At 41.7% G+C, this 22627-nt stretch overlaps 1 protein-coding gene across 2 annotated transcripts in view; it reads left to right on the top strand.

The window, feature by feature from the left end:
• gck (glucokinase (hexokinase 4)) overlaps positions 1-22627 on the top strand; it is a 49115-nt gene that overhangs the window by 9246 nt on the left and 17242 nt on the right. Inside the window, exons 2-7 of one of the 2 annotated variants that reach the window (XM_052040803.1) lie at positions 5487-5649; positions 12203-12357; positions 12579-12698; positions 13060-13155; positions 15527-15626; positions 18237-18420. In XM_052040803.1, coding sequence (XP_051896763.1) covers positions 5487-5649; positions 12203-12357; positions 12579-12698; positions 13060-13155; positions 15527-15626; positions 18237-18420 — 818 coding nt within the window. The remainder of the gene's footprint in view (positions 1-5486; positions 5650-12202; positions 12358-12578; positions 12699-13059; positions 13156-15526; positions 15627-18236; positions 18421-22627) is intronic. The other variant, XM_052040804.1, reaches the window with a different exon arrangement.

Here is a 22627-nt window from a genome sequence, read left to right as displayed (position 1 = left end):
TTAAATCATCAAGGCAGAGAAGGCCATGGACTAAGTGCTGGTAAATGGGATTGGTGTAGATAGGTGCAAAAGACAAACTGCTGGAGCAGCATCTGTGGGGGGAAAAGAATTGTCGACATTTTGGTTTGAGACCCTGAATTGAGCTGATGCAACATCTTGACCCAAAACATCAGCAATTCCTTTCCTCCCACAGATGCTGTCTGACCCACTGAGTTCCTCCAGCAGTTTGTTTTTTGTTCCAGATTCCAGCATCTGCAGTCTCTTACAACATAAAACATAGCACAGAAACTGGCCCTTCGGCCTGCGATGTTGTGCCGAACTAATGAAACTAGTAATTAAATGCCTAACTAGACTAATCCTTCCTGCCTACACAATGTCCATATCCCTCCATTCTCTGCACATTCATGTGACTATCCAAGAGGCTCTTAAATGCCTCTATCATATCCGCCTCCACTACCACCCCTGGCAACGCATTCCAGGCACCCACCACTCTCTGTGTAAAAAAACTTGTCCCACATATCCCCTTTGAACTTACCCCTCTCACTGTAAATGCATGCCCTCTAGTATTAGACATTTTGACCCTAAGAAAAATAAACCATCTGTCTATCTATGCCTCTCATAATCTTATAAAATTCTATCAGGTCTCCCCTCAGCCTCCGCCGCTCCAGAGAAAACAACCCAAGTTTGTCTAACCTCTCCTCATAGCACATGTCCTCTAATCCAGGCAGCATCCTGGTTAAACTCTTCTGCACTCTCTCCAAAGCATCTACATCCTTCCTATCATGGGGCGACCAGAACTGAATTGAGTGCAATACTCTTGTGTCTCCTTAGTATAGATGATGGTTGGGCTGGACATGGTGAGCAAGAGGGCCAGTTTCTGTACTGTATAACTCTGACTCTCACCACAATATTGATATCTACTGTACTCATTCAGTGATAGTTCTGTACTCATTCTTTTTCACACAGTAAATTTATTTCCAAAATTTGAAGGTAATTACATAATAAAGAGACTGTAATGCTGAATTTAAATCATTGCTATTATCTACATTTGTAAATCAACAAGAAAGTTTCAAACATCACCAATGCTATGGTGAAATTCTGAAAACCGTATGTGTGGACCTTTAATTTGGTATCCTATTTAGTGACAAATTGCAGATTGACAATGTCTCCGCATGGAACAAACAGATGTGCAGCAGGAAGTGTATGTGGAAATATAATTGCATGGTAGGAAATTGAGCAATTGATTTCTAGGAATCTCTGTTATTGATTAACAGTGGCTGATCTCCAGCTGTTTAATATGAAAAGCTAAGATTTTGTGTTTTCATGAGCGGGTTCAGATATATCGAACTTATAGAATCATAGAACCGTAGCACAAAACAGGCCCTTCGGCCCACCAGGTTGTGCCGTCCATCAAACCACCCAAACACTATCTAACCCTTTCCGCCCGCATATCCCTCTATCTCACATTCCACCATATGCCTATCCAACAAACCCTTGAACCTGTCCAATGTATCTGCCTCCACCACCACCCCAGGTAGTGCATTCCATGCACCAACCACTCTCTGGGTGAAAGACCTCCCCCTGACATCTCCCCTGAACTTCCCACCCATAACCTTAAAGCCATACCCTCTTGTCCTGAGCATTGGTGCCCTGGGAAGGAGGCGCTGACTGTCTACTCTATCTATTCTTCTCAATATTTTATATACCTCTATCATGTCTCCTCTCATCCTCCTTTCCAGTGAATAAAGCCCTAGCACCTTAAGCCTCTCCTCATATTCCATACACTCTAATCCAGGCAGCATCCTGGTAAATCTCCTCTGCACCCTCTCCAACGCCTCCACATCCTTCCTATAATGCGGCGACCAGAACTGAACACAGTACTCTAAGTGTGGTCTAACTAGAGTTTTGTAAAGCTGCATCATCACTTTGCGGCTCCTAAATTCAATCCCACGATTTATGAAAGCTAACATCCCATAGGCCTTCTTGACTGCTCTATCCACCTGTGAGGCAACTTTCAGTGAACTGTGAATATGAACCCCCAGATCCCTCTGCTCCTCTACACTGCCAAGTACCTTGCTATTTACCTTGTACTCTGCCCTGGAGTTTGTCCTTCCAAAGTGTATCACCTTACACTTCTCCGGATTGAACTCCATCTGCCACTTGTCAGCCCAGCTCTGCATCCTATCAATATCCCCCTGTAAGCTCTGACAGCCCTCCACACTATCCAAAACACTGCCGATCTTAGTGTCGTCCGCAAACTTACTAACCCAGCCTTCCACCCCCTCATCTAAGTCATCTATAAATATCACAAAAAGTAGAGGTCCCAGAACCGATCCCTGCGGGACACCTCTAGTCACTGCCCTCCAATCCGAGGGCACTCCCTCCACCACAACCCCTCTGCTTTCTATAGGCAAGCCAATTCCTAATCCACACAGCCAAGCTTCCCTGGATCCCTTGGCCTCTGACCTTCTGAAGAAGCCTACCATGAGGAACCTTATCAAACGCCTTACTAAAATCCATGTAGACCACATCCACTGCACTACCCTCATCAATCTTCCTGGTCACCTCCTCAAAGAACCCTATCAGGCTTGTGAGGCAAGATCTTCCCTTCACAAAGCCGTGCTGGCTGTCCCTAATCAGTCCATGATTCTCTAGGTGTTCATAGATCCTATCCCTTAGAATCCTTTCTAACAGCTTACCCACCACAGACGTGAGACTCACTGGTCTGTAATTCCCTGGACTATCCCTACTACCTTTTTTGAACAAGGGGACAACATTCGCCACCCTTCAATCCTCTGGCACCATCCCCGTGGACAAAGAGGACTCAAAGATCCTTACCAGCGGTTCAACAATCTCCTCCCTCACCTCTCGAAGCAGCCTGGGGAATATCCCGTCAGGCCCCGGAGATTTATCTGTCTTGATATTATTTAACAACTTCAACACATCCTCTCTCTTGATAGCTACAACCTCGAGAATATTACCCTTACCAGCACTCCCTTCCGCGTCATCAAGATCCCTCTTCTTGGTGAATACCGAAGAGAAGTATTCATTGAGAACTTCTCCCACTTCCGCCGCCTCCAGGCACAATCTCCCACCATTGTCTTTAATCGGACCTACCTTTAACCCTAGCCATCCTCCTACCCTTCACATACGTGAAAAAGGCCTTGGGATTTTCCTTAACCCTACTAGCCAACGCCTTTTCATGTCCCCTTCTAGCTCTCCTCAGCCCTTTCTTAAGTTCCTTCCTTGCCACTCTATATTCCTCACGGGCCCTGTCTGAACCTTGCTGCTTATACCTTATGTATGCTACCTTCTTCTCCCTAGTCGTTCCACCTCTCTTGTCACCCACGGTTCCTTCACCCTGCCATTCCTTCTCTGCCTCACCGGGACATATTTATCCCTAACATCCTGCATAAGATCCCTGAACATCGACCACATCTCCATAGTACATTTCCCTTCAAAAAGGACATCCCAATTTACACTCCCAAGTTCTCTCCTTATAGCCTCATAGTTCGCCCTTCCCCAATTAAATATCTTCTTGTCCTCTCTGCACCTGTCCCTGTCCATGACAATTTTAAAGGTTATGGAGCAATAGTCATAAATGACAACATTTCACAGGGCATGTGATATAGAGTTACTGTGTTAAGGGAGAGAAATTGTTTAATAAAATAAGGTGATGGGCAGTAGTATCTAGCATGTAAACAAGAGGTTCCTAATATTTAATTTTCAGTAATAATTAACATTGTCTGCAGATTACTGGAAACATTATTACCCTTTTCAGAGTGCCAACCCTGCGCTCTTGATAGGTCCAGATTTGCACCACGTAGTTGCTGTCCTGCTTATACCTATCACCCTTGTATCCAATGCACGTTAGCAGCATCTATTACATGTATCTTGCACATATGCAATACATATATTCAGCACCTATCTACTACATAACAATTAACTGGTAATGCATGTTGATCTTAAGCATACCATAGGCAGTATTTTACCAAAGGAAGTCGTTGACGTAATGATCATTTCTTCTTTTAAAAGAAGAGTAGGTAAATATTTGAAGTAGGGAAATATATGGAACTATGAGTGAGGAACATAGAACATAAAACAGTACAGCACAGGAACAGGCCTTTCGGCCCATGATTTCTTTGCCAAACCTAATGCCAAATTAAGCTAATCCCTTCTGCCTACACATGATCCATATTCCTTCAATTCTCTACATACTCATGTGCCTATCTAAAAGCCTCTTAAATGCCACTATTGTGTCTGCTTCCACCACCATCCCTGGCAGCGCGTTCGATACACCTACCACTCTGTGTGTAAAAAAAATTGCCCTGTACATCTCCTTTAAACTTTTCTCCACCTCACCTTAAACCTATAAAGAAATGGAGATTATAGTGAAAAAGAAATCACTACTGCAACTTTTCATATTATATTTTAATGATCTGGATGACGGAGTTGATGGCTTTGTGGCCAAGTTTGCAAATGATGCAAAGATGGGTGGCGGGGCAGGTAGTGTTGAGGAAGCAGGGAGTCTGCAGAGGACTTGGACAGGTTGGGAGAATGGGCAAAGAAGTGGCAGATGGAATACAGCATAGGGAAGTGTATGGTTATGCACTTTTGTAGAAGAAATAAGGGCGTAGACTATTTTCTAAATGGGGACTTGGGAGTCCTTGTGCAGGATTCCCTAAAGGTTAAATTGCAGGTTGAGTCGGTGGTAAGGAAGGCAAATGCAATGTTAGTATTCATTTTGAGAGGACTAGAATATAAAAGCAAGGATGTAATGCTGAGGCTTTATAAGGTGTTGGTCAGACCACATTTGGAGTATTGTGAGCAGGTTTGGGCCCCATATCTAAGGAAGGATGTGCTGGCAATGGAGAGGGTCCAGAGGAGGTTTACGAGAATGATCCAGGGAATGAAAAGGTTAATGCACGGAGAGCATTTGATGGAGTTTAGAAGGATGAGGGGGATCTCATTGAAACCTACTGAATATTGAAAGGCCTGGACAGAGTGGACGTGGAGAGGATGTTTTCAGTAGTGAGAAAGTCTAGGACCAGAGAGCACAGCCTCAGAATAGAAAGACGTCCCTTTCGAACAGACATGAGGAGGAATTTCTTTAGCCAGAGGGTGGTGAATCTATGGAATTCACTGTCACAGACGGCTGTGGAGGCCAAGTCATTGGGTATATTTAAAGCGGAGGTTGACAGGTTTTTGTTCAGTGAGGGCGTCAAAGGTTACAGGGAGAAGGCAGGAGAATGGGGTTGAGAGGGAAAAATAAATCAGCTGTGATCGAATGGCAGGCCAGATTTGATGGGCCAAATGGCCTAATTCTGCTCCTATGTCTTATGGTCTTATAGAACTAACAGACGCAATAGGCATATCATGACTTTATCGTAATTACCCTGATTACAATACATATGAATTGCATTCCATGTACATAAGCATATGCTCTGCTGCTCCTTCAAATACTGTATGGTTTTTTTTCCCAACAGGTACAGCAGATCTTATCGGAATTTCATCTCCGGAAAGAAGAGCTCCTTGAAGTGAAACGGCGAATACAGCAGGAGATGGAGAAAGGCCTCAGGCTGGAAACCCATAAAACAGCCAGTGTGAAGATGCTACCCACTTATGTACGTTCAACTCCAGATGGCTCAGGTAGAAAAACTAATATCCTGAATAACTATATGTTAGCACATTCTAAAAATATGACAATTAGAAGTCCAATAAATACAGTATAAAACCTGCCATAAATAACCTGAATCTTGTTATTACACCTGCATTAGAAAAATCAATCCCCCTTAGCCGACGAAGGGAGCTGCCTGATAATGTTAATAGTTCCATAGCCCTATAAAATTAGAGCAATGCACATTATTGGAAGACAAGATATTGAATATATTTTTCTCATACTCCCAATTTTCATATGTGCCAAATATATGCCCAATACTTTCTTGAACTTGCCACAGCTTTTGTATATATTCAGTGTGTCCCAAGACACTTCATAGCCAATGAACAATAATTTGTATTTATATATCCCCTGTAATTTATTGAGAAGCTACATAGTGTTATCAGACAAAATGTGACTCATGAACACAAATGCAGCCTCACCAACATCTTGTATAACTGCAATGTAACATCCCAACTTCTATACTGAATGTCCTGAGTGATGAAGGCCAGTGTGCCAAAAGCCTTCTTCACCACCCTGTCTACCTGCAACGCCACTTTCAGGGAACCATGTATGTGTAGTCCTAGGTCCCTCTGTTCTATAACACTCCCCAGGACCCTATCATTCACTGTGAAAGCCCTACCCTCATTTGTCTTCCCAAAATGCAACACCCCGCACTTATCCAAATTAAATTCCATTTGCCATTCCTTGGCCCACTTACCCAGCTGGTCAAGATCCCTCTGTAATCCTGATAACCACCTTCACTGTCAACAACACCACCTATTTTAGTGTCATTTGCAACTTACTAACCATGCCTTGTACATTCTCATCCAAATCATTCATATAAATGACAAATAGCAATGGGCCTGGCACCAAGCCCTGGGGGACACTACTAGTCATGGGGCCTCCAGTTCAATAAACAATCGTCCATCATCACCCTTTGCTTCCTGTCATCAAGCCAATTCTGTATCTAATTAGCTGGCTCCCCCGGATCCCATATGATCTAACTTTCCATAGCAGACCACCATGCAACCTCGACCCACTGCAATTTGCCTTCCACTGAAATAGGTACACGGCGGACACCATCTCCCTGGCCCTACACTCATCTCTGGAGCACCTGGATAGTAAAGGCACCTATGCCAGACTACTATTTATTGACTAGAGCTCCACTTTCAATACCATCATTCCAAACAAACTCATCTTCAAACTCCTAGTCCTGGGACTAAGCACCTCCCTTTGCAACTGGATCCTTGATTTCCTGACCAACAGACTGCAATCAGAAAAGACTGGCATCAACACCTCTGCCATGATCCTCAACACTGGTGCCCCACAAGGTTGTGTTCTCAACCCGCACTTTACTCCCTACACACTCACGACTGTTATGGCCAGATTCTGCTCTAACTTGATCTATAGGTTTGCAGATGACACACCATAGTGGACTGAATCTCAAAACAGTGATGAGTCAGAGTACAGGGGGGAGATAGAGAGCTTAGTGGCATGGTATCATGACAACAATCTTTCCCTCAATGTCAGCAAAACAAAAGAGCTGGTCATTGACTTCAGGAAGTGGGGGGGGCACATACTCCTGTGTACATCAATGGTCCTGAGGTTGAGAGGGTTGAGAGCTTCGAGTTCCTAGGAGCAAACATCACCAATAGCCTGTCCTGGTCCAACCACGTAGATGCTGTGGCCAAGAAAGTGCACCAGCACCTCTACTTCCACGGGAGACTAAATTCGGCATGCTCTTTTGACCTTCACCAATTTTTATTGATGCACCAAGAAGGCATCCTATCCAGATGCATCACAGCTTGGTATGGCAATTGCTCTGCCCGAGACCGCAAGAAACTGCAGAGAGTTGTGGACATAGCTCAGTGTATCAGGAAAACCAGCCTCCCCTCCATGGACTCTGTCTACACTTCTCACTGCCTCGGTAAAGCAGCCAACATAATCAAATACCCCATTCACCCCAAACATTCTCTCTTCTCCCACCAGGCAGAAGATACAAAAGCCTGAAAGTACATACCCACAAGGTTCAAGAAGTGCTTCTTTCTCGCTGTTATAAGACTATTGAACGGTCCCCTTGTACAATAAGATGGAATCTTGACCTCACAGTCTACCTTGTCATGGCCTTGCACCTTATTTCTGTCTGCTCTGCACTTTCTATGTAACTGTAACACTTTATTCTGCATTCTGTTATTGTTTTTCCCTTGTACTACTTTGATGTACTGATGTGGTGAAATGATCTGTATGCATGGCATGCAAAACAAAGTTTTTCACTGTACCTCAGTGCATGTGACAACGATAAGTCAATTTAACCTATTTCTTCAAAAACCTTAATCAAATTCGTTAGTAATAATCTCCCATGAGCAAAGCTGTGCTGACTATCCCTGATCAACCCGTCTTTCCAAATGCTTGTATATCTTATCCCTCAGAATCCCATGTAGTAACTTATGTACTATAGATGTTAGGTTTACTTATCTATAGTTCCCAGGTTTTTCTTTGCAGCCCTTCTTAAATAAAGGCACAACATTAGCCACCCTCCAGTCTTCCGGCGTTTCACCTGTCGCTAACAATGCTTATATCTCAGCCAGGACTCTCGCAATTTCTTCTCTAGCTTCCCATGGTATTCTTGGATATACCTGATCAAGCCCTGGAGATTTATCTACTTTCATATGTCTTAAGACTCCAATACCTTCTCTGTTGTAATGCAGACTATCCCTAAAACCTCCCCATTAACTATCTCAAGGTTCGAAACCTTCACGTCCTTCTGCATGGTCAAAAGGAAGGAAAAATACTTATTGAGGACCTCACCCATCTCCTGCAGCTCCACACAAAGATGTCCACTTTGGTCTTTGAGGGGCCCTATTCTCTCTTTAGTTACACTTTTCCCTTTAATACATAAAATTTCTTTGGATTCTCCTTAATCTTCTCTGCCAAAGCGATCTCATGCCTCCTTAATGCCCTTCTGAGTTCCATCTTGAGTATAGTCCTGCAACCCCTATACTCCTCCTGGGATTCACTTGATCCCAGCTGCTTATACCTGACCCATGCCTACTTCATTTTCCTGACCAATATCCCTCATCATCCAAGGTTCTCAATGCCAGCCTTGCTCTTCACTCTAACAGGAACATGAAGATCTTGAATTCTCATTTTTAAAAGCCTCCCACTTGCCAGACGTCCCTTTGCCTGCAAACAACCTACTCCAATCAACTTTTGCAAGGCCCTGTCTAATACCATCAAAATTGGCCTTGCCTCAATTTAGAACTTTAACTTGTGGACCAGATCTGTCCCTTTCCATAACTAATTTAAAGAGGATTAAATTCAGAGGATTGTCTGAGCAGATCATTGGCTGCAGAAATTTCATGATGAATCACAAGAAGGTTCCACTAAGGAAGGAGGCCTTTTGACCCATGGAGTCCATTCTAGCTGTATTTTTTTCTGTATTTTTGTTTGCTTTTGAAGTATTTATTAGTTCCCCTTTTAACACCACAATTAACTCCGCCTCCATCACTGCCAGTGCATTCCAGATTCTAATGAATTGCCAAAGATTAGCCAGTTAACCTTAAGATTTAAGAAGTTGTTTGGCCCCAGCCAGCACATCTTCACCATGGATCCAATTGCTTTATACCATCTTCTCACACTCGGGTGACCTGAGGGCCCTTTACTTCTTTGAACAGAACTGACCAGTACCCCTCCACTACCAATCTTCTTCTTTACCTCTACTCACTTTTACCAAATCAAAGGTGTAGTATGAGAATCCCTATAGTTTCAAGCTATGTCTGTTTTTCTGTGGATTATATGGAACATTTCATTTTTCAGCTAATCTCACTTCCAGTACATTTATGTTTGTATTGATGCTGCTTCCTGCTGTCATACAGACATTGAGTTTCATTACCTTAGCTGCGAATTTCCACCCTGCTTTGGAACCAGTGTCCATCACAAACCCACAGACACCCATTGCTACCTTGATTATGTTTCATCCTACCCTGCTACCTGTAAGGACTCCATTCTATTCATCCACTTTCCCTCTCCCTGTCACATCCATTCTGATGATGTCACCTTCCACACCAGCATTTACAATATATCGGTCTTCTTCCTCAACTTTTCACCAGAGCTGGCAGGGCATCAGTATCTGTTCCATTTCTCACACTTTTATTCTCAACCCATTCCCCCCCCACCCAGAACAAAAATAGGGTTCCCATTGTTCTCGCTTTTCTCCCCTCCCAAGTCCACCATTATTGGATCATTCTGTGTATTTTCCAACTCCTTCAAAGTGAAGCCACTACCAGATACATCTTCCCTTCACCTCCCTGTGAACATTCTAAAAGGATCATTCCCTTTGTGGCACTCTGGCCCCATTCTTCCATCTCTACCCATACCCTTTGGCCCATGATGTTATGCCAAACTAGTAATTAAAAGCCTACTAAACTAGCCCTTCCTGCCTACACATCCATACCCCTCCATTCTCTGCATATTCACGTAACTATCTAAGAGCCTCTTAAACAACTCTGTCGTATTTGCCTCCACTACCACCTCTGGCAGCATATTCCAGGCACCCACCACTCTGTTTAAAAAACTTGCCCTGCACATCTCCTTTGAATTTACCCCCTCTCACTTTAAATGCATGCCCTCTAGTATTAGACATTTCAACCCTGGGAAAAGGCTGTGTTCTCTATCTATGTCCCTCATTATCTCAATCAGGTCTCCCCTCAGCCTCTGCCACTGCAGAATAAACAACCCGACAAGTTTGCCCAATCTCTCCTTATAGCACATACCCTCTCATCCAGGCAGCATCCTGGTAAACCTCTTCTGCACCCTCACCAAGGCCTCCACATTCTTCCTGTGATGGGGGTACTGGAATTGAATGCAATACTCCAGGTGAGGCCTAACCAGAGTTTTATAAAGCTGCAACATAACATCTTGGCTCTTGAACTCAATGCCTCGACTAATAAAGGCAAGTATGCCATATGCCTTCTTTACCAACCTATTAACTTGTGCAGCCTTGTTCAGGGAGAGTGAGTGGATGAGAGTGAGAGAGAGTAAATAGCTCCATTTAGTCCATGGGAGTGAACCTGTGCTTTCAGTTTTCTGTTACTTTAATTCTATATCTTATTCCCACTCTGATCTCTCTGGCCTCCTACACTGTATCAGTGAAGCTAAGAGCTTCAGGATGGCACCTCATTTTCCCACTTGGCAAATACAGCCTTGAGGACTTAACCTCAAAGTCATCAATTTTAGGGTGCAGTCATTCCAGCTTTGTATCGCACATTTCCAGTGTTCAGTTCTTTTTACCTCTCTCTCCTAATGAGATTACCATTAGAATTAGGAGCAAAAATAGGCCATCTGCTGCTTCGAGCCACCATTCGCAAAGATCATGGTTAATTTTCTACCCCTGCATCACTCTCCTGCAGTATCCCCATATCCCATGGTTCCTTTAATAACTAGAAATCTATTGATCTCTGTTTTGGATGAACTTGATGACTGAGCGTTGACTGCCCTCTGGGCTACAGAACTGCAAAGATTCTTCACTCACTTAGTGAAGAAATTTCTCTAACTCAGGCCAAAATGGCCTACACTTTATTCTGAAACTGTGGCCCCTGACTTTAGAATCCTGAAGACATTTTGTCATTTTCAATGAAATCACCTCTTGCTGGAGAACACAAGCCTGGTCTGTTCAATCTCTCCTCATCATCAAAGTGGATGACTTCATATTTTTCCACAAGATATTCAATCTGGAATGTTCTTGCTCACTCACTTAGCATGTCTGTATCCTCTTGAAACTTCTTTACATCCTCCTCTTGCTCATTCATTTCATTCATCTTCTAACTACACCTCCTCCACTCATATCTTTTGTTATTCAGCAGCCTCTTTCATTCAATCTCCCCTGGCCTTCTCCTGTCCTTTCTCTGCAACTTAAAACTTAAATTTCCAACTTAACCTAGTTCTGATGAAAAGACACCAACCTGAAGTATGAACTCAGTTTCTCTTGCTTTTTCTGAGTATTTCTAGCATTTTCTAGTTTTACTTCAGACCTACAGCACCTGCAAGATTTTGCTCTTGTTGAACTGGGAGGGAGCTCTCATCAGGGACGGATACATGAAGTGAGGTGGTGCAAGAAGGAGGACTGGATGGAGTTTGATACAAAAATTGGAGATGACACTATTTGTGATGAGGTGATATCAAGGTCAGCAGGTATTCAACCATATGATTTGGAAGATTTGGAATATTTACATGGTTGAGTGAGGATAGGAGAGAAATGAAGTTGGAGGGCAAGAAAACAAGACTATTTGAGATGGAGTTTGAAATCACTAAGGGTGAAACATTACATAGGAGGAAACAATGGAAATATTATGATGAGAACCATAAAGTCTACCTCCCTTTAGCTTTTAAGCTTTCTCTTCAGAAATCTCACAAAGTTGAACTTCGTAAAAGTCTGAAAAGGTCTGAAAATGCATATTTTAAATTTTTGATTAATTAAGCTGAACTTCCTTTAAAAACATGTCCATATATGTACACTGAGAGATGTATTATTGCCTTGTCTTCTAGAGGTGGGTGATTTCCTGGCATTGGACCTGGGAGGCACAAATTTCCGTGTGATGTTGGTGAAAGTAGGTGAAGATGAAAATAAAAGTTGGAAAATTGCTACCAGCAACCAAATGTATTCCATTCCCACTGATGTCATGACTGGCACAGCTGAAATGGTAAGAATTTACTGACTTATTACTTCAGATTGATAAAAATGCAATCAAAATTTAAATGAACAAATCTCCTAGGGCTTTATTTTATTTCAATGCTTCCATAGCAATATTGGACCTTGCTTTTCTGAGCTATAATATCAATGATGAATTGCGCACTCTCCCCTCAATCATGTTTTCTGTGATTATAATCACTCTTACTAACATTGCTTGCATGCTCTTTATAGCTCTTTGATTACATTGCTGAGTGTATTTCCAAATTCCTGGATCAATACAACATGAAAGACAAGAAGCTGCCTCTGGGATTTACGTTTTCATTCCCTGTCCGACATGAGGATATTGACAAGGTGAGAGAGTTCGTGGAGATCATTAGTGGCACTGGTACTGCATGTAGTACAAGAAACACTTACAAGTACACTGTAACATATAACAACTTCCTTTATCCCCAAAGATTCTGACTATTCCTATTATCATCATTTCACCTCTGGGACCTGCCTTTAAATAGATTCAGATCAAAGGGAATATAAATCTCTGTGGGCTAGGAAGGTGGTTTGAGCTTTTTCTGCTTGGATCCACTTACCAGTCCATAATAGTTGGCAATATGTCTGCACTCTCAAATGAAAAGATCGCATATATCCATCGAAACAGATTACACGGATTCCCTTGTGCAAAATAACGCATTGTATCCACACTTCCCTTTCTTTACAGGGGATCCTTCTGAATTGGACAAAAGGGTTTAAAGCATCCGGAGCTGAGGGGAACAATGTGGTAGGACTGCTTCGTGATGCGATTGAAAGGAGAGGGGTGAGTTTGGAATTCTGTGCATCTCATTATAGGATGCTATGGTCATTCACTGTTTATAAATAAATGAGATTTTTTATAGAAGTATTATGGCACAAGTGGAGGCCATTCTGCCATGGTCTGTGTCAACTGCTGAAAGACTAAACTCCTCCATTTCCCTGCTCTTTCTCAGTAGTCTTAAAATTATTTTCCTTCAAGTGCCTATCCCATTCTCTTTTGAAAATACTGACTGACCCTGCCATTCCTGGCAGTACCAGATCCCAACTATCCTCTGAGTAAAAAGATCCCCCTAAATTGGAACATACAAGATTCTCAGGGGACTTGATAGGGTAAGTGCTGGGAGAATGTTTTCCCTTGTGGGAGGGTCAAGAAGTAAAGGACAGCATCTCAGAATAAGGGGCACCTATTTAAAATTGAAATGGGGAAGGATTTCTTCTCTCAAATGGTTGTGAGCCTTTGGAATTCCTTGCACTGGAAGATGTGAAGGCTGAATCCTTGAATGATCAGAACTGACATAGAATTGTACCAGTGGATTGGAAGCTATCAAGTGTGATGCTGCTGTTTAAGAATGAAGGGAGAGAGAAAACAAGGAATTTGTTAGCCTGGTTAGGGAAAATATTGCAATCTATATTGAAGAACGTAATAATACACCTTGAAAAGAATAGTGGGATTGAGCAGAGCTGATATGGATTTATGAAAGGAAAATCTGCTGGAGTTCTTTGAAAATGTGACTAGTAGAATAGATAAACAGGGACCAGTGAATGCGATGTATTTGATTTTTGAAAGGCATTTGATAAGTCTTGTCCAAGGGATTGGTTAACAAGTATCTGGAATTGAGGATAGTACACTGACATGGAGTGAGAATTGGTTTATTGGATGGAAAGCAAAGAGTGGAAGTAAATGGAGCATTCTCAAGCTGAAGCTTGTGAGTAATGGGGAACCACAGTGATTGGTGTTTGGGCCTCAGCTTTTCACAGTCTGTATTAGCAATTTTGCTGGGGTGACCAAATGTCATATTTCCAAGTTTGCTGATCATATTAAACTGGGTGGGATTGTGACAAGGAGGAGGATGTAAAGAGGCTTCGTGGGGAGATGGACAAGCCAATTGAATTGCCGACAACATGGCAGATGGAACATAATGTGGAAAATTGTGAGGTTTTCACTTTTGTGCAGAGTGGAGCATTTGTTAAGTGGTGAAGGGTGGGCGTGTTGCTGTTCAAAGGGACCTAGGATTGCATGTACACTAGTTGCTGAAGCAATTAAGAGGGCAATAGCCCTATTTAGCTATTAGCTTCTATTACAAGAGGATTTGAATACAAGAGTAAGGAAGGCTTACTGGACTTGTATAGGACCTTGAGACCACAGCTGTGGTGTGCAGTTTTGGTCTTCTTGCATAAGAAAGGATGTAATTGCAGAGGGACTGCAGTGGAGATTCAGTAGATTAGTCACTAGGATGGCTGGTTTGCTATACAACAATATATTGAGTAGATTGGGACTGTGTTCTTTACAGTTTAGAGGAATGGAACAACAGCATTCTTGAAAGGCTTGGCATTAGATGCAGGGAGAATGATTCTCTTGGCCAAAGAATCTAGGACCAAGGTACAGTTTCAGAATAAGCAGCTGGCTATTTAGGACTGAGATAAAGTGAAACCTCTTCTCTCATAGGGTGGCGAATCTTTGGAATTCTCTGCCCATGACAACTGTGGAGGGTCAGTCATTGGTTCAATTCAAAGCAGAAATTGATGGATTTTTGGCCAGTAAGAGTATCAAAGCATATGGGGACTGTGCTGGAAAATGTCACTGATCAGAAGATCTGTGATGATGTTAATGGTAGAGCAGGTTTAAAAGGCTGAATGGCCTACTCCTGCTCATCTTCTTACGTTCTTGTATATCTCTCGCAAGAAATATGCAATATATTTTGTTCTCAATGACATAAAAAATTCTTGTGTCTGCAAAGATAACACCTACACCAATGGCACTGTAACATAAATTATCCAAAGCCACTTAATCTATTCCCACATCTTGGATTTGGGAATTAGCATTATAGCCCTGATTTTCTATTGAAAGATCTGTTTTCCGGCTGTGGATATTATTCAGTTTATCACAGTATCAAGACTAAAATAGTTTAGATTTGAAGATTGTTTTTAAATAATACCACCATTCACCTTTTGGCCTTAGTTAAGAGGTTAACGTTTCCTCTCTCTGATGGGAATTTAATTATTTAGTACAATATAGAACTCTGGCTCCTGGTATATAATCTTGTGACAGAGGCCTCTTCCCACTTATAATCCACATATCCAATCTCTTACATTTAACGAAATTGAGTTGGAGAGTATATAGTGTGTGTTTATTTAATACTTCTCTTTTGTTGTAGGATTTTGAAATGGATGTGGTTGCCATGGTGAATGACACTGTTGCAACAATGATTTCTTGTTACTACGAAGACCACAGCTGTGAAGTTGGAATGATAGTAGGTAAGGAAACTAGCAGCTGCCATTGAAGCACACTAGATTTGGAAATGTATTGGGAATGGAATCTTCTACAGAATTGGGAAAAGACCATTATGCACCCTATGGCCAAGGGCAAGGAATAGGAGAGTTGATTCAAGTTCATGTTATATTTTTCACAACATAGAATGAGGCCATTTGGCCCATCAAGTCTATGCTGGTTTTCAGAATAATCCTGTCAATCCAATTCCCACACTTACTTTCTTTAACCAATTCTCTCTCACATACCTATCAACTCCACCTTGATTCTCCTATCACCCACCTAAAGTGGGAGTAATTTACAGTAGTACATTAACCCAACCACCAGCACATTATTGGAATGTGGGAGGAAACCAGACGAACTGGAGGAAACCTACTCAGTCATAGCCAGGACATGCTAACTCCACACAGACAGCACAAGAGGTCATTATCACAGCTGGGTTGCTGGAAAAGTGAAGCAACAACAATATCTGTACCTGTACATTCACGTCCGTGGTTATCAGCAAGGAGAGTTTCCAATATCAAGTGAGATTATCTAGGGGTGAACGGAGCAGATAACAATGTGCTCCACAACGCAGAAACTAGTGTTGCCTTGGTGCTGCAGTGTAGCACCAAATGGAATAGTGGATGATAAAGGTTCTGAAAATTAAGGAAAGAATTTGCATAGCAACCAACTCAAAGAGTGAATATCATAAATTAAGCTCTTGAAAAGATTCAGATAAATGTCATAAACTGCAAGAGTAAAACATAAATAGTTACAACAATCAATTGAACCCTTTAGAGAGATTACCATTTGATGAGTGCTCCCACATTGAAATATTTCACAGCCGGTGAGGCATTCTTGGTAACAGCAACCTCCAATAATTGCATAATTGCTTTCAAAAAATTTTCAGTATGCACTTATGATTTAACGATGAAACCAGCAGAATGCTCCCCGTATCATGTCATGACAGCCCACTAGAACAAACTGAATGTCACAAAATGTCAGCTTTGCATGGCTGATAGTACACACCTCTCAGTCAATACCTTGTGAATTCAAATTTAAGGTATTGTGTGTAATCTAGGTTGAATAGGATGTAGAGAGAGAGAGGAATCTGTGTTCAAAGGAGAGGTATAAATCTCAAAGCTTTATGAAACAAATCCCTGGCCCAAAATTTGTCAAGCTGGTGTTGGAGTATCAGGAAAGCTCCAAGCACTTTGGGTTTCTCTGTCAGGACCACATAAAGGCCACGTCCAAATAGTGGAAGAAGCAAGTAATCCAATTAACTCATCCATCCAGCTTTTCTACCTCTATTTGTTCCACTTAGATCCTACTTAGGACACATTGGGCACATCAGAAACCAAAGACCCATAATGGAAGGAAATCATCCTCAACCTCCAGAGTTTGCTAAGAAGGAATTAAACATTTCCTTAGACTAAAACTGACTGAAACCATTGGGGAATACACAAGTGTGATATGTAAAGCTTAGTATTGTGCTAGTCTGATTCAATATTGTAACCTTTGCTAACTGGGAGGGCGCCTGGAGAATGTGAAGTAACAATTTCAATGAATATTTTTTTATATTGTATTCAAAGCTGTGTGCGTGGGATTGCAAGTTGTACTCATTGATAATGCTTATAAAACCCAGCAATGAGATCACTTCTGTTGGACACTAGAAGGAGCAGGTCAGGGTGGAACTGAATCACAAACAGATCAATAATTATACAAGGAGAATAACAGGCAGGGAGAATGAATTACATGAAGTGTTCAGTTCTGGTCGCCTCACTATAGAAAGGATGTGGAAGCTTTACAGAGGGTGCAGAGGAGATTTACCAGTTTGTTGCCTGGATTAGAGAGCATGTCTTATGAGGATAGGTTGAGCAAGCTAGGGCTTTTCTCTTTGGAGAGAAAGAGGATGAGAGGTGACTTGATAGAGGTGTACAAGATGATAAGAGGCATAGATCGAGTGGACAGTCAGAGACTTTTTCCCTGTGCAACAATGGCTAACACAAGGGGACATAATTTTAAGGTGATTGGAAGACGGTATAAGGGGGATGTCAGGGGTAAGTTTTTTTACACACAGAGTGGTGGGTGCGTGGAACACACTGCATGCAGAGGTTGTGGGGGCAGATACATTAGGGACATTTAAGATACTCTTAGATAGACACATGAATGACAGAAAAATAGGGGGCTATGTGGGAGGGAAGGGTTAGATAGATCTTAGAGCAGGATAAAATGTTGGCACAACATTGTGGGCTGAAGGGCCTGTACTGTGCTGTGGTGTTCTATAAAGTGGTTTGGCCCTTGGCAGAAAACGCTGAAAATGCTGGAAATATTCAGTGGTGAGAGAAACAAACAGAGTTAACATTTCAAGTTGAACTAGTTCTGATGAAAGATTGAAGACTGAAAGGTTAACTTTTTTTCTCTCACCGCAGAACCTGCCTGACCTGCTGAGTATTTCCAGCATTTTCTGTTTTTATTTTAGATCTCTAGCATCTGCAGGTTTTCTTGCTTATTTCCAAAAAATATTCTCAAGTGGAATAAATAGCCTTTAGCATTACACAACAGGGCTGGTAAGTCCATTTTGATCTAATAATTTCCTGTTCCTGTACTTTCAGGCACTGGCTGTAATGCTTGCTACATGGAGGAAATGAAAAATGTAGAGTTAGTGGAAGGAGAAGAAGGAAGAATGTGCGTGAATACGGAGTGGGGTGGGTTTGGAGACACGGGTGAGCTTGAGGAGTTCCGCCTGGAATATGATTGTATTGTTGATGAGACATCTATCAATCCAGGATATCAGCTGTAAGTACAAATGCATAATATCCACAGTTAATATTCCTACTATTATGTATAGTTGCATCGTTGTAGAATCATGACGTTCTGGCGGAAGGGATTTGAGTGATATGGAGCATGTCACCCATGTAAGGAAATATAATTACTGGGGCAGTAGATCATCTGTTTCGCTTTGAGAGACCACACTTATTCTTGATCCCTAGTTGCACTGTCGTGGCCATAATGATTCTTCTCCTTGAATTGCTGCAGTGTTTGCAATGACGGTCTTCAAATAAAGACTATTAAATGGGCAAGTCCAAGATTTTGTTTCACCTGTGATAAAACAGTAGCAATATCTTTTTCCGGTCAGGAAGGTATGTTCAGTAGAGGGGAGCTTGGATATGCTGTTCATTGCCAACAGAATTGAAAATATTTTTGATAAATAATTTAAAAAGGACTTTTCACTCCTTGTTCTAACAACTTTAAATTAACACTTTTAGATGCAGCTGGTGATCCTGCTATCATCTTCTTTGTAATGCTTTGAACAGTTTAGCTGAGGTACCTTAACATTTACAACACAAGGCAGATGCTTCTAAAACAATAATCATCTCCCTTCTTTGTATTGCTGCTGCAGGTTGTTTTTTTGGTGTTTGAAGTGGGCACTGTTCCATAATTCAACAATAAATCTTAACTGTATGGGAGTAATGATGTGCCATTACGCAGCTTATGCCCATCAGTCCAAACTGACCTATAGCAACTGCTATTACCCATTCAGCTAATGGCTGTTTATGTCTCATAAGATGAACAGGATCTGAATTAAACTGTTTACAATTTCGTCCAGTAATGATGCAGTTATGGAGTCAAAGTTCATTAGCTGTTCAATGGCTTTGAATTCCCAACAATTGGGAGAACCATGTCACAGCCTCAGCAGTTTAACGTCGGTCAATGTCTAATTATAACATTTTACCTTCTCCAGCAAGTATAGCAGTTAAAATATTGAAATGTATTGATACAAAGAACTTAAAACAGTTAATTAATGCAATGGTGCTCACAAAGGTCAGATCTAATGTGTTTCTCACACTTTGTACCACAGTGTAGCAAGATCCGTACACTGAATTAAATGGCACAAAACTTGAAATCGGACTTCCTAATGTGAAAGTGTGACTAGATGTAATACTGAGTTTTGAAGATAGGCTATTTGATTCCTCAGCCTGCTCTGTCATTCACTGAGGTCATGGCTGGTCCCTGATCTCAGCTTCTCATATTCCATAAATCCCTTCCAAAGGTCTATTGATCTTAGCCTTGTATATTCTCAATAACTAAGTATCCACAAACCCTCTGTAATAGTCAATTCCAAAGATTCAAAACCTTCGGAGTGAAGAAATTTCATCTAATTTCTAAATGGCTATCCCTTTATCCTGAGATCATGCCATCTGCTTCCAGACCCTTCAGCCATGGAAAACAGCCTCCCAGCACCTATCCTTTCAAGCTTTCCCGACATCTATTTTATCAAGATCATATCCTAATTTTATTTTAAACGACAGAAAATTTTGGCTTGTGCTTTTCAGAATCCCCTCATACCAATTAATTCAGTGGCACTGACTCCAAGCACATCATTTTAGGACAAGCGACTAAAACTGCTACAGGATGAAGTCACACCAGAATCTTGTACGATTGCAGAAATACTTTTTTTTTTACACAGCCCCTTTACAATAAAGGCCAATGTACTATTTGTTTCCTAATTGTTTTCTGAACCTTCACATTAACTTCTTGTATTTTAAATATTAAAATCCCTTTAAACACCAATATTTGATCATTTTTCACTATTTAAAAAAATCAGTTCTCTTAATCCTCCCACAAAAGTGAATGACCTGGATTTCCCCAGATTAGTACTCCATCTGCCACCCTGTTGCATACTCTCCTTTATTTTGCAGCCAGTGTTTCCCACCAGTTTTGTATTGTCAGCAAGTCTGAATTAATTACATCAGGTCTCTCCATATAAGTGATTAATATGGAATACAAACAGTTGGCCTGGCAACCTGAAAATGACCCATTTATTCCTGCTGCTTTCTGTTCTTTAACCTATCCTCAATCCATGCTGGAGAATTACTAAAACTAGTGAATCCTTACTTTGTATTGATACCTCATCAGATGCCTTTTGAAAATCCAGACTTATGTTATCCATTGGTTTCACTTTATCAATTATGTTGGTTACATTCACAAAGAACTTCATCAGATTTGTCAAGCACATTTTCACTTCCATACATCCATGCCAAACCAGCCTAAACATTGGTTTAAAGCGTCCACTTCATTAATAATGTTTTCCAGCATTTTCCCATCTAATGACAATAACATTAAGGCTGCAGGTATATACAGCAGTCAACCCCTCATGGATATAACAACTTCTTAGTAAGTTTCAGTTTCAGCTTATATGTAAAGCCATCCACATTCCCGGCCCTCAGCCTTCCCAATCGTGACCCTGACTCCGGCTTGGCAGCAAACGTGGCTCGTACTCCAGCCTCCAGCTTTAGCTGCACTTCCGGCCCAATCTCTGGACCCCATATCCATGTTCTTGACTCATTCTCCCTCCCCCCAATAATGTTTGCAATGGCGACTTCATGAGTACATGTCAGTGGATAACAACTTAGTGATCATAATTTTGCTGAAAATTTCACTTTTTTATTATTAGCTAATGGGGTTAGAAAGAGTAAAAGTCAGTGATGTTTGCTGAAAACAGGAAATTTTGGTGTTTTTTGAGATTTGAGCATCATTGGTAAGCGCAGTATTTATTCCCATCCTTGATTACCCTTGAGAAGGTGTGGTGAGCTGGCTTCATGACTTAGACCCAGCAACAATGAAAAAAGTGCAATATACTTACAAGGCGGGACGATGTGTGACTTGGAGGGGAACTCGGTGGTGTTCCCCAGTGTGTTAAGTCTTTTGTCCTTTTTAGTGCTAGAGGTCACAGATTTGGAGATGATATCGGTATAGGCTAGGCGATTAACTTGTAGATAATAAGCTGCTGCCTCTGTGGGTGGAATGAATGTTTAGGTAGACGGGATACAATTAAGCCAGCGGCATTGTCCAAGATGGTGTTGGGCTTCTTGAACTGAAGCTGCACCCATCCAGGCAACTGAACAGTTTTCCATCGTACTCCTGACTTGTGCCTTATGGTTGGTGGAGAGGCTTTGTGGTGTCAGGAGGTGGTCACTTGCTACAGGGTACCCAACCTCGATCCTGCTGTTGGAGCCAAAATACCTTGTACTGCTTTATTTGAGCTTCTGGTCAAATGTAATCCCTGGATATTGATGGTACTCAGTGAGGGCAACACCATTTAATATCAACAGTTGGTGGTTAGGCTCTCTACTGTTGAAGTTTGTCACTGTCTGGCACTTCTGTAGCATGAATGTTACTTGTCACTTAAGTTGTCTAGGCCTTGCTGCACACAGCCAAATAGTTTGCTGAAGAGTTGCCAACAGAATTAACATGCAAGCATCAGCAAATATCCACTTCTGATCTTATGGCAGAAGGAGCAGCTTAAGGTGATTGGACCTGAGGAACTCTTGCAGAGGTGTCCTGGGGCTGGGATGATTGACTTACAACCAGCACAACCATCTTTCTTTGAGTAAGGTATGACTCTAGCCAGTAGAGTCTATTGATTTTATTTTACCAGAGCTCCTTGATGCTGAACTGGTCAAATGCTGTCTCAATGTCAAGTACAATCACTCTCATCTGGCATTCATTTCTTTGATGCATACTTGGACCAAAGCTATAATGAAGTCTGGAGCAGGATGACCCTTGTCATACTCAAACTAGACATTGGTGAGTAAGTTTTGTTTGATAGTAGTGTCAATGACACTTTCATTAATTTGCTGATGATTAGAGGAGACTTATTGGTTAATAATTAGCCTGATTGGATTTGTCCTGCTTTTTGTGAACTGGACCTGTGCAAGTTTCCATATTGGAATGCCATATTTAGATGTCAGTGATGTCATTTGTACTGGAATGGCTTGGCTAAAGGGTGGTTGGTTCTGGAGTGTAGGTCTCTGACACTACAGCCAGGATGTTCACTGGCCCCATTGTTTTTGCTGTATTAGCCTCTCAGATGTATCACACGGAGTATATTAAATTGCATGAAGATTGGCTTCTGTGATGGTTGGGATCTCAGGAGGAAGCTGAGATTGATCATCCAGGTTGGGAGAAGAGCAGTGGTGGTGGTGTAGAAAGATGAGGTTAG

The sequence above is a fragment of the Pristis pectinata genome, chromosome 29 (assembly GCF_009764475.1).
Source record: "Pristis pectinata isolate sPriPec2 chromosome 29, sPriPec2.1.pri, whole genome shotgun sequence".
Lineage (NCBI taxonomy): Eukaryota > Metazoa > Chordata > Chondrichthyes > Rhinopristiformes > Pristidae > Pristis > Pristis pectinata.
This window is presented reverse-complemented; position numbering and strand designations above follow the sequence as displayed.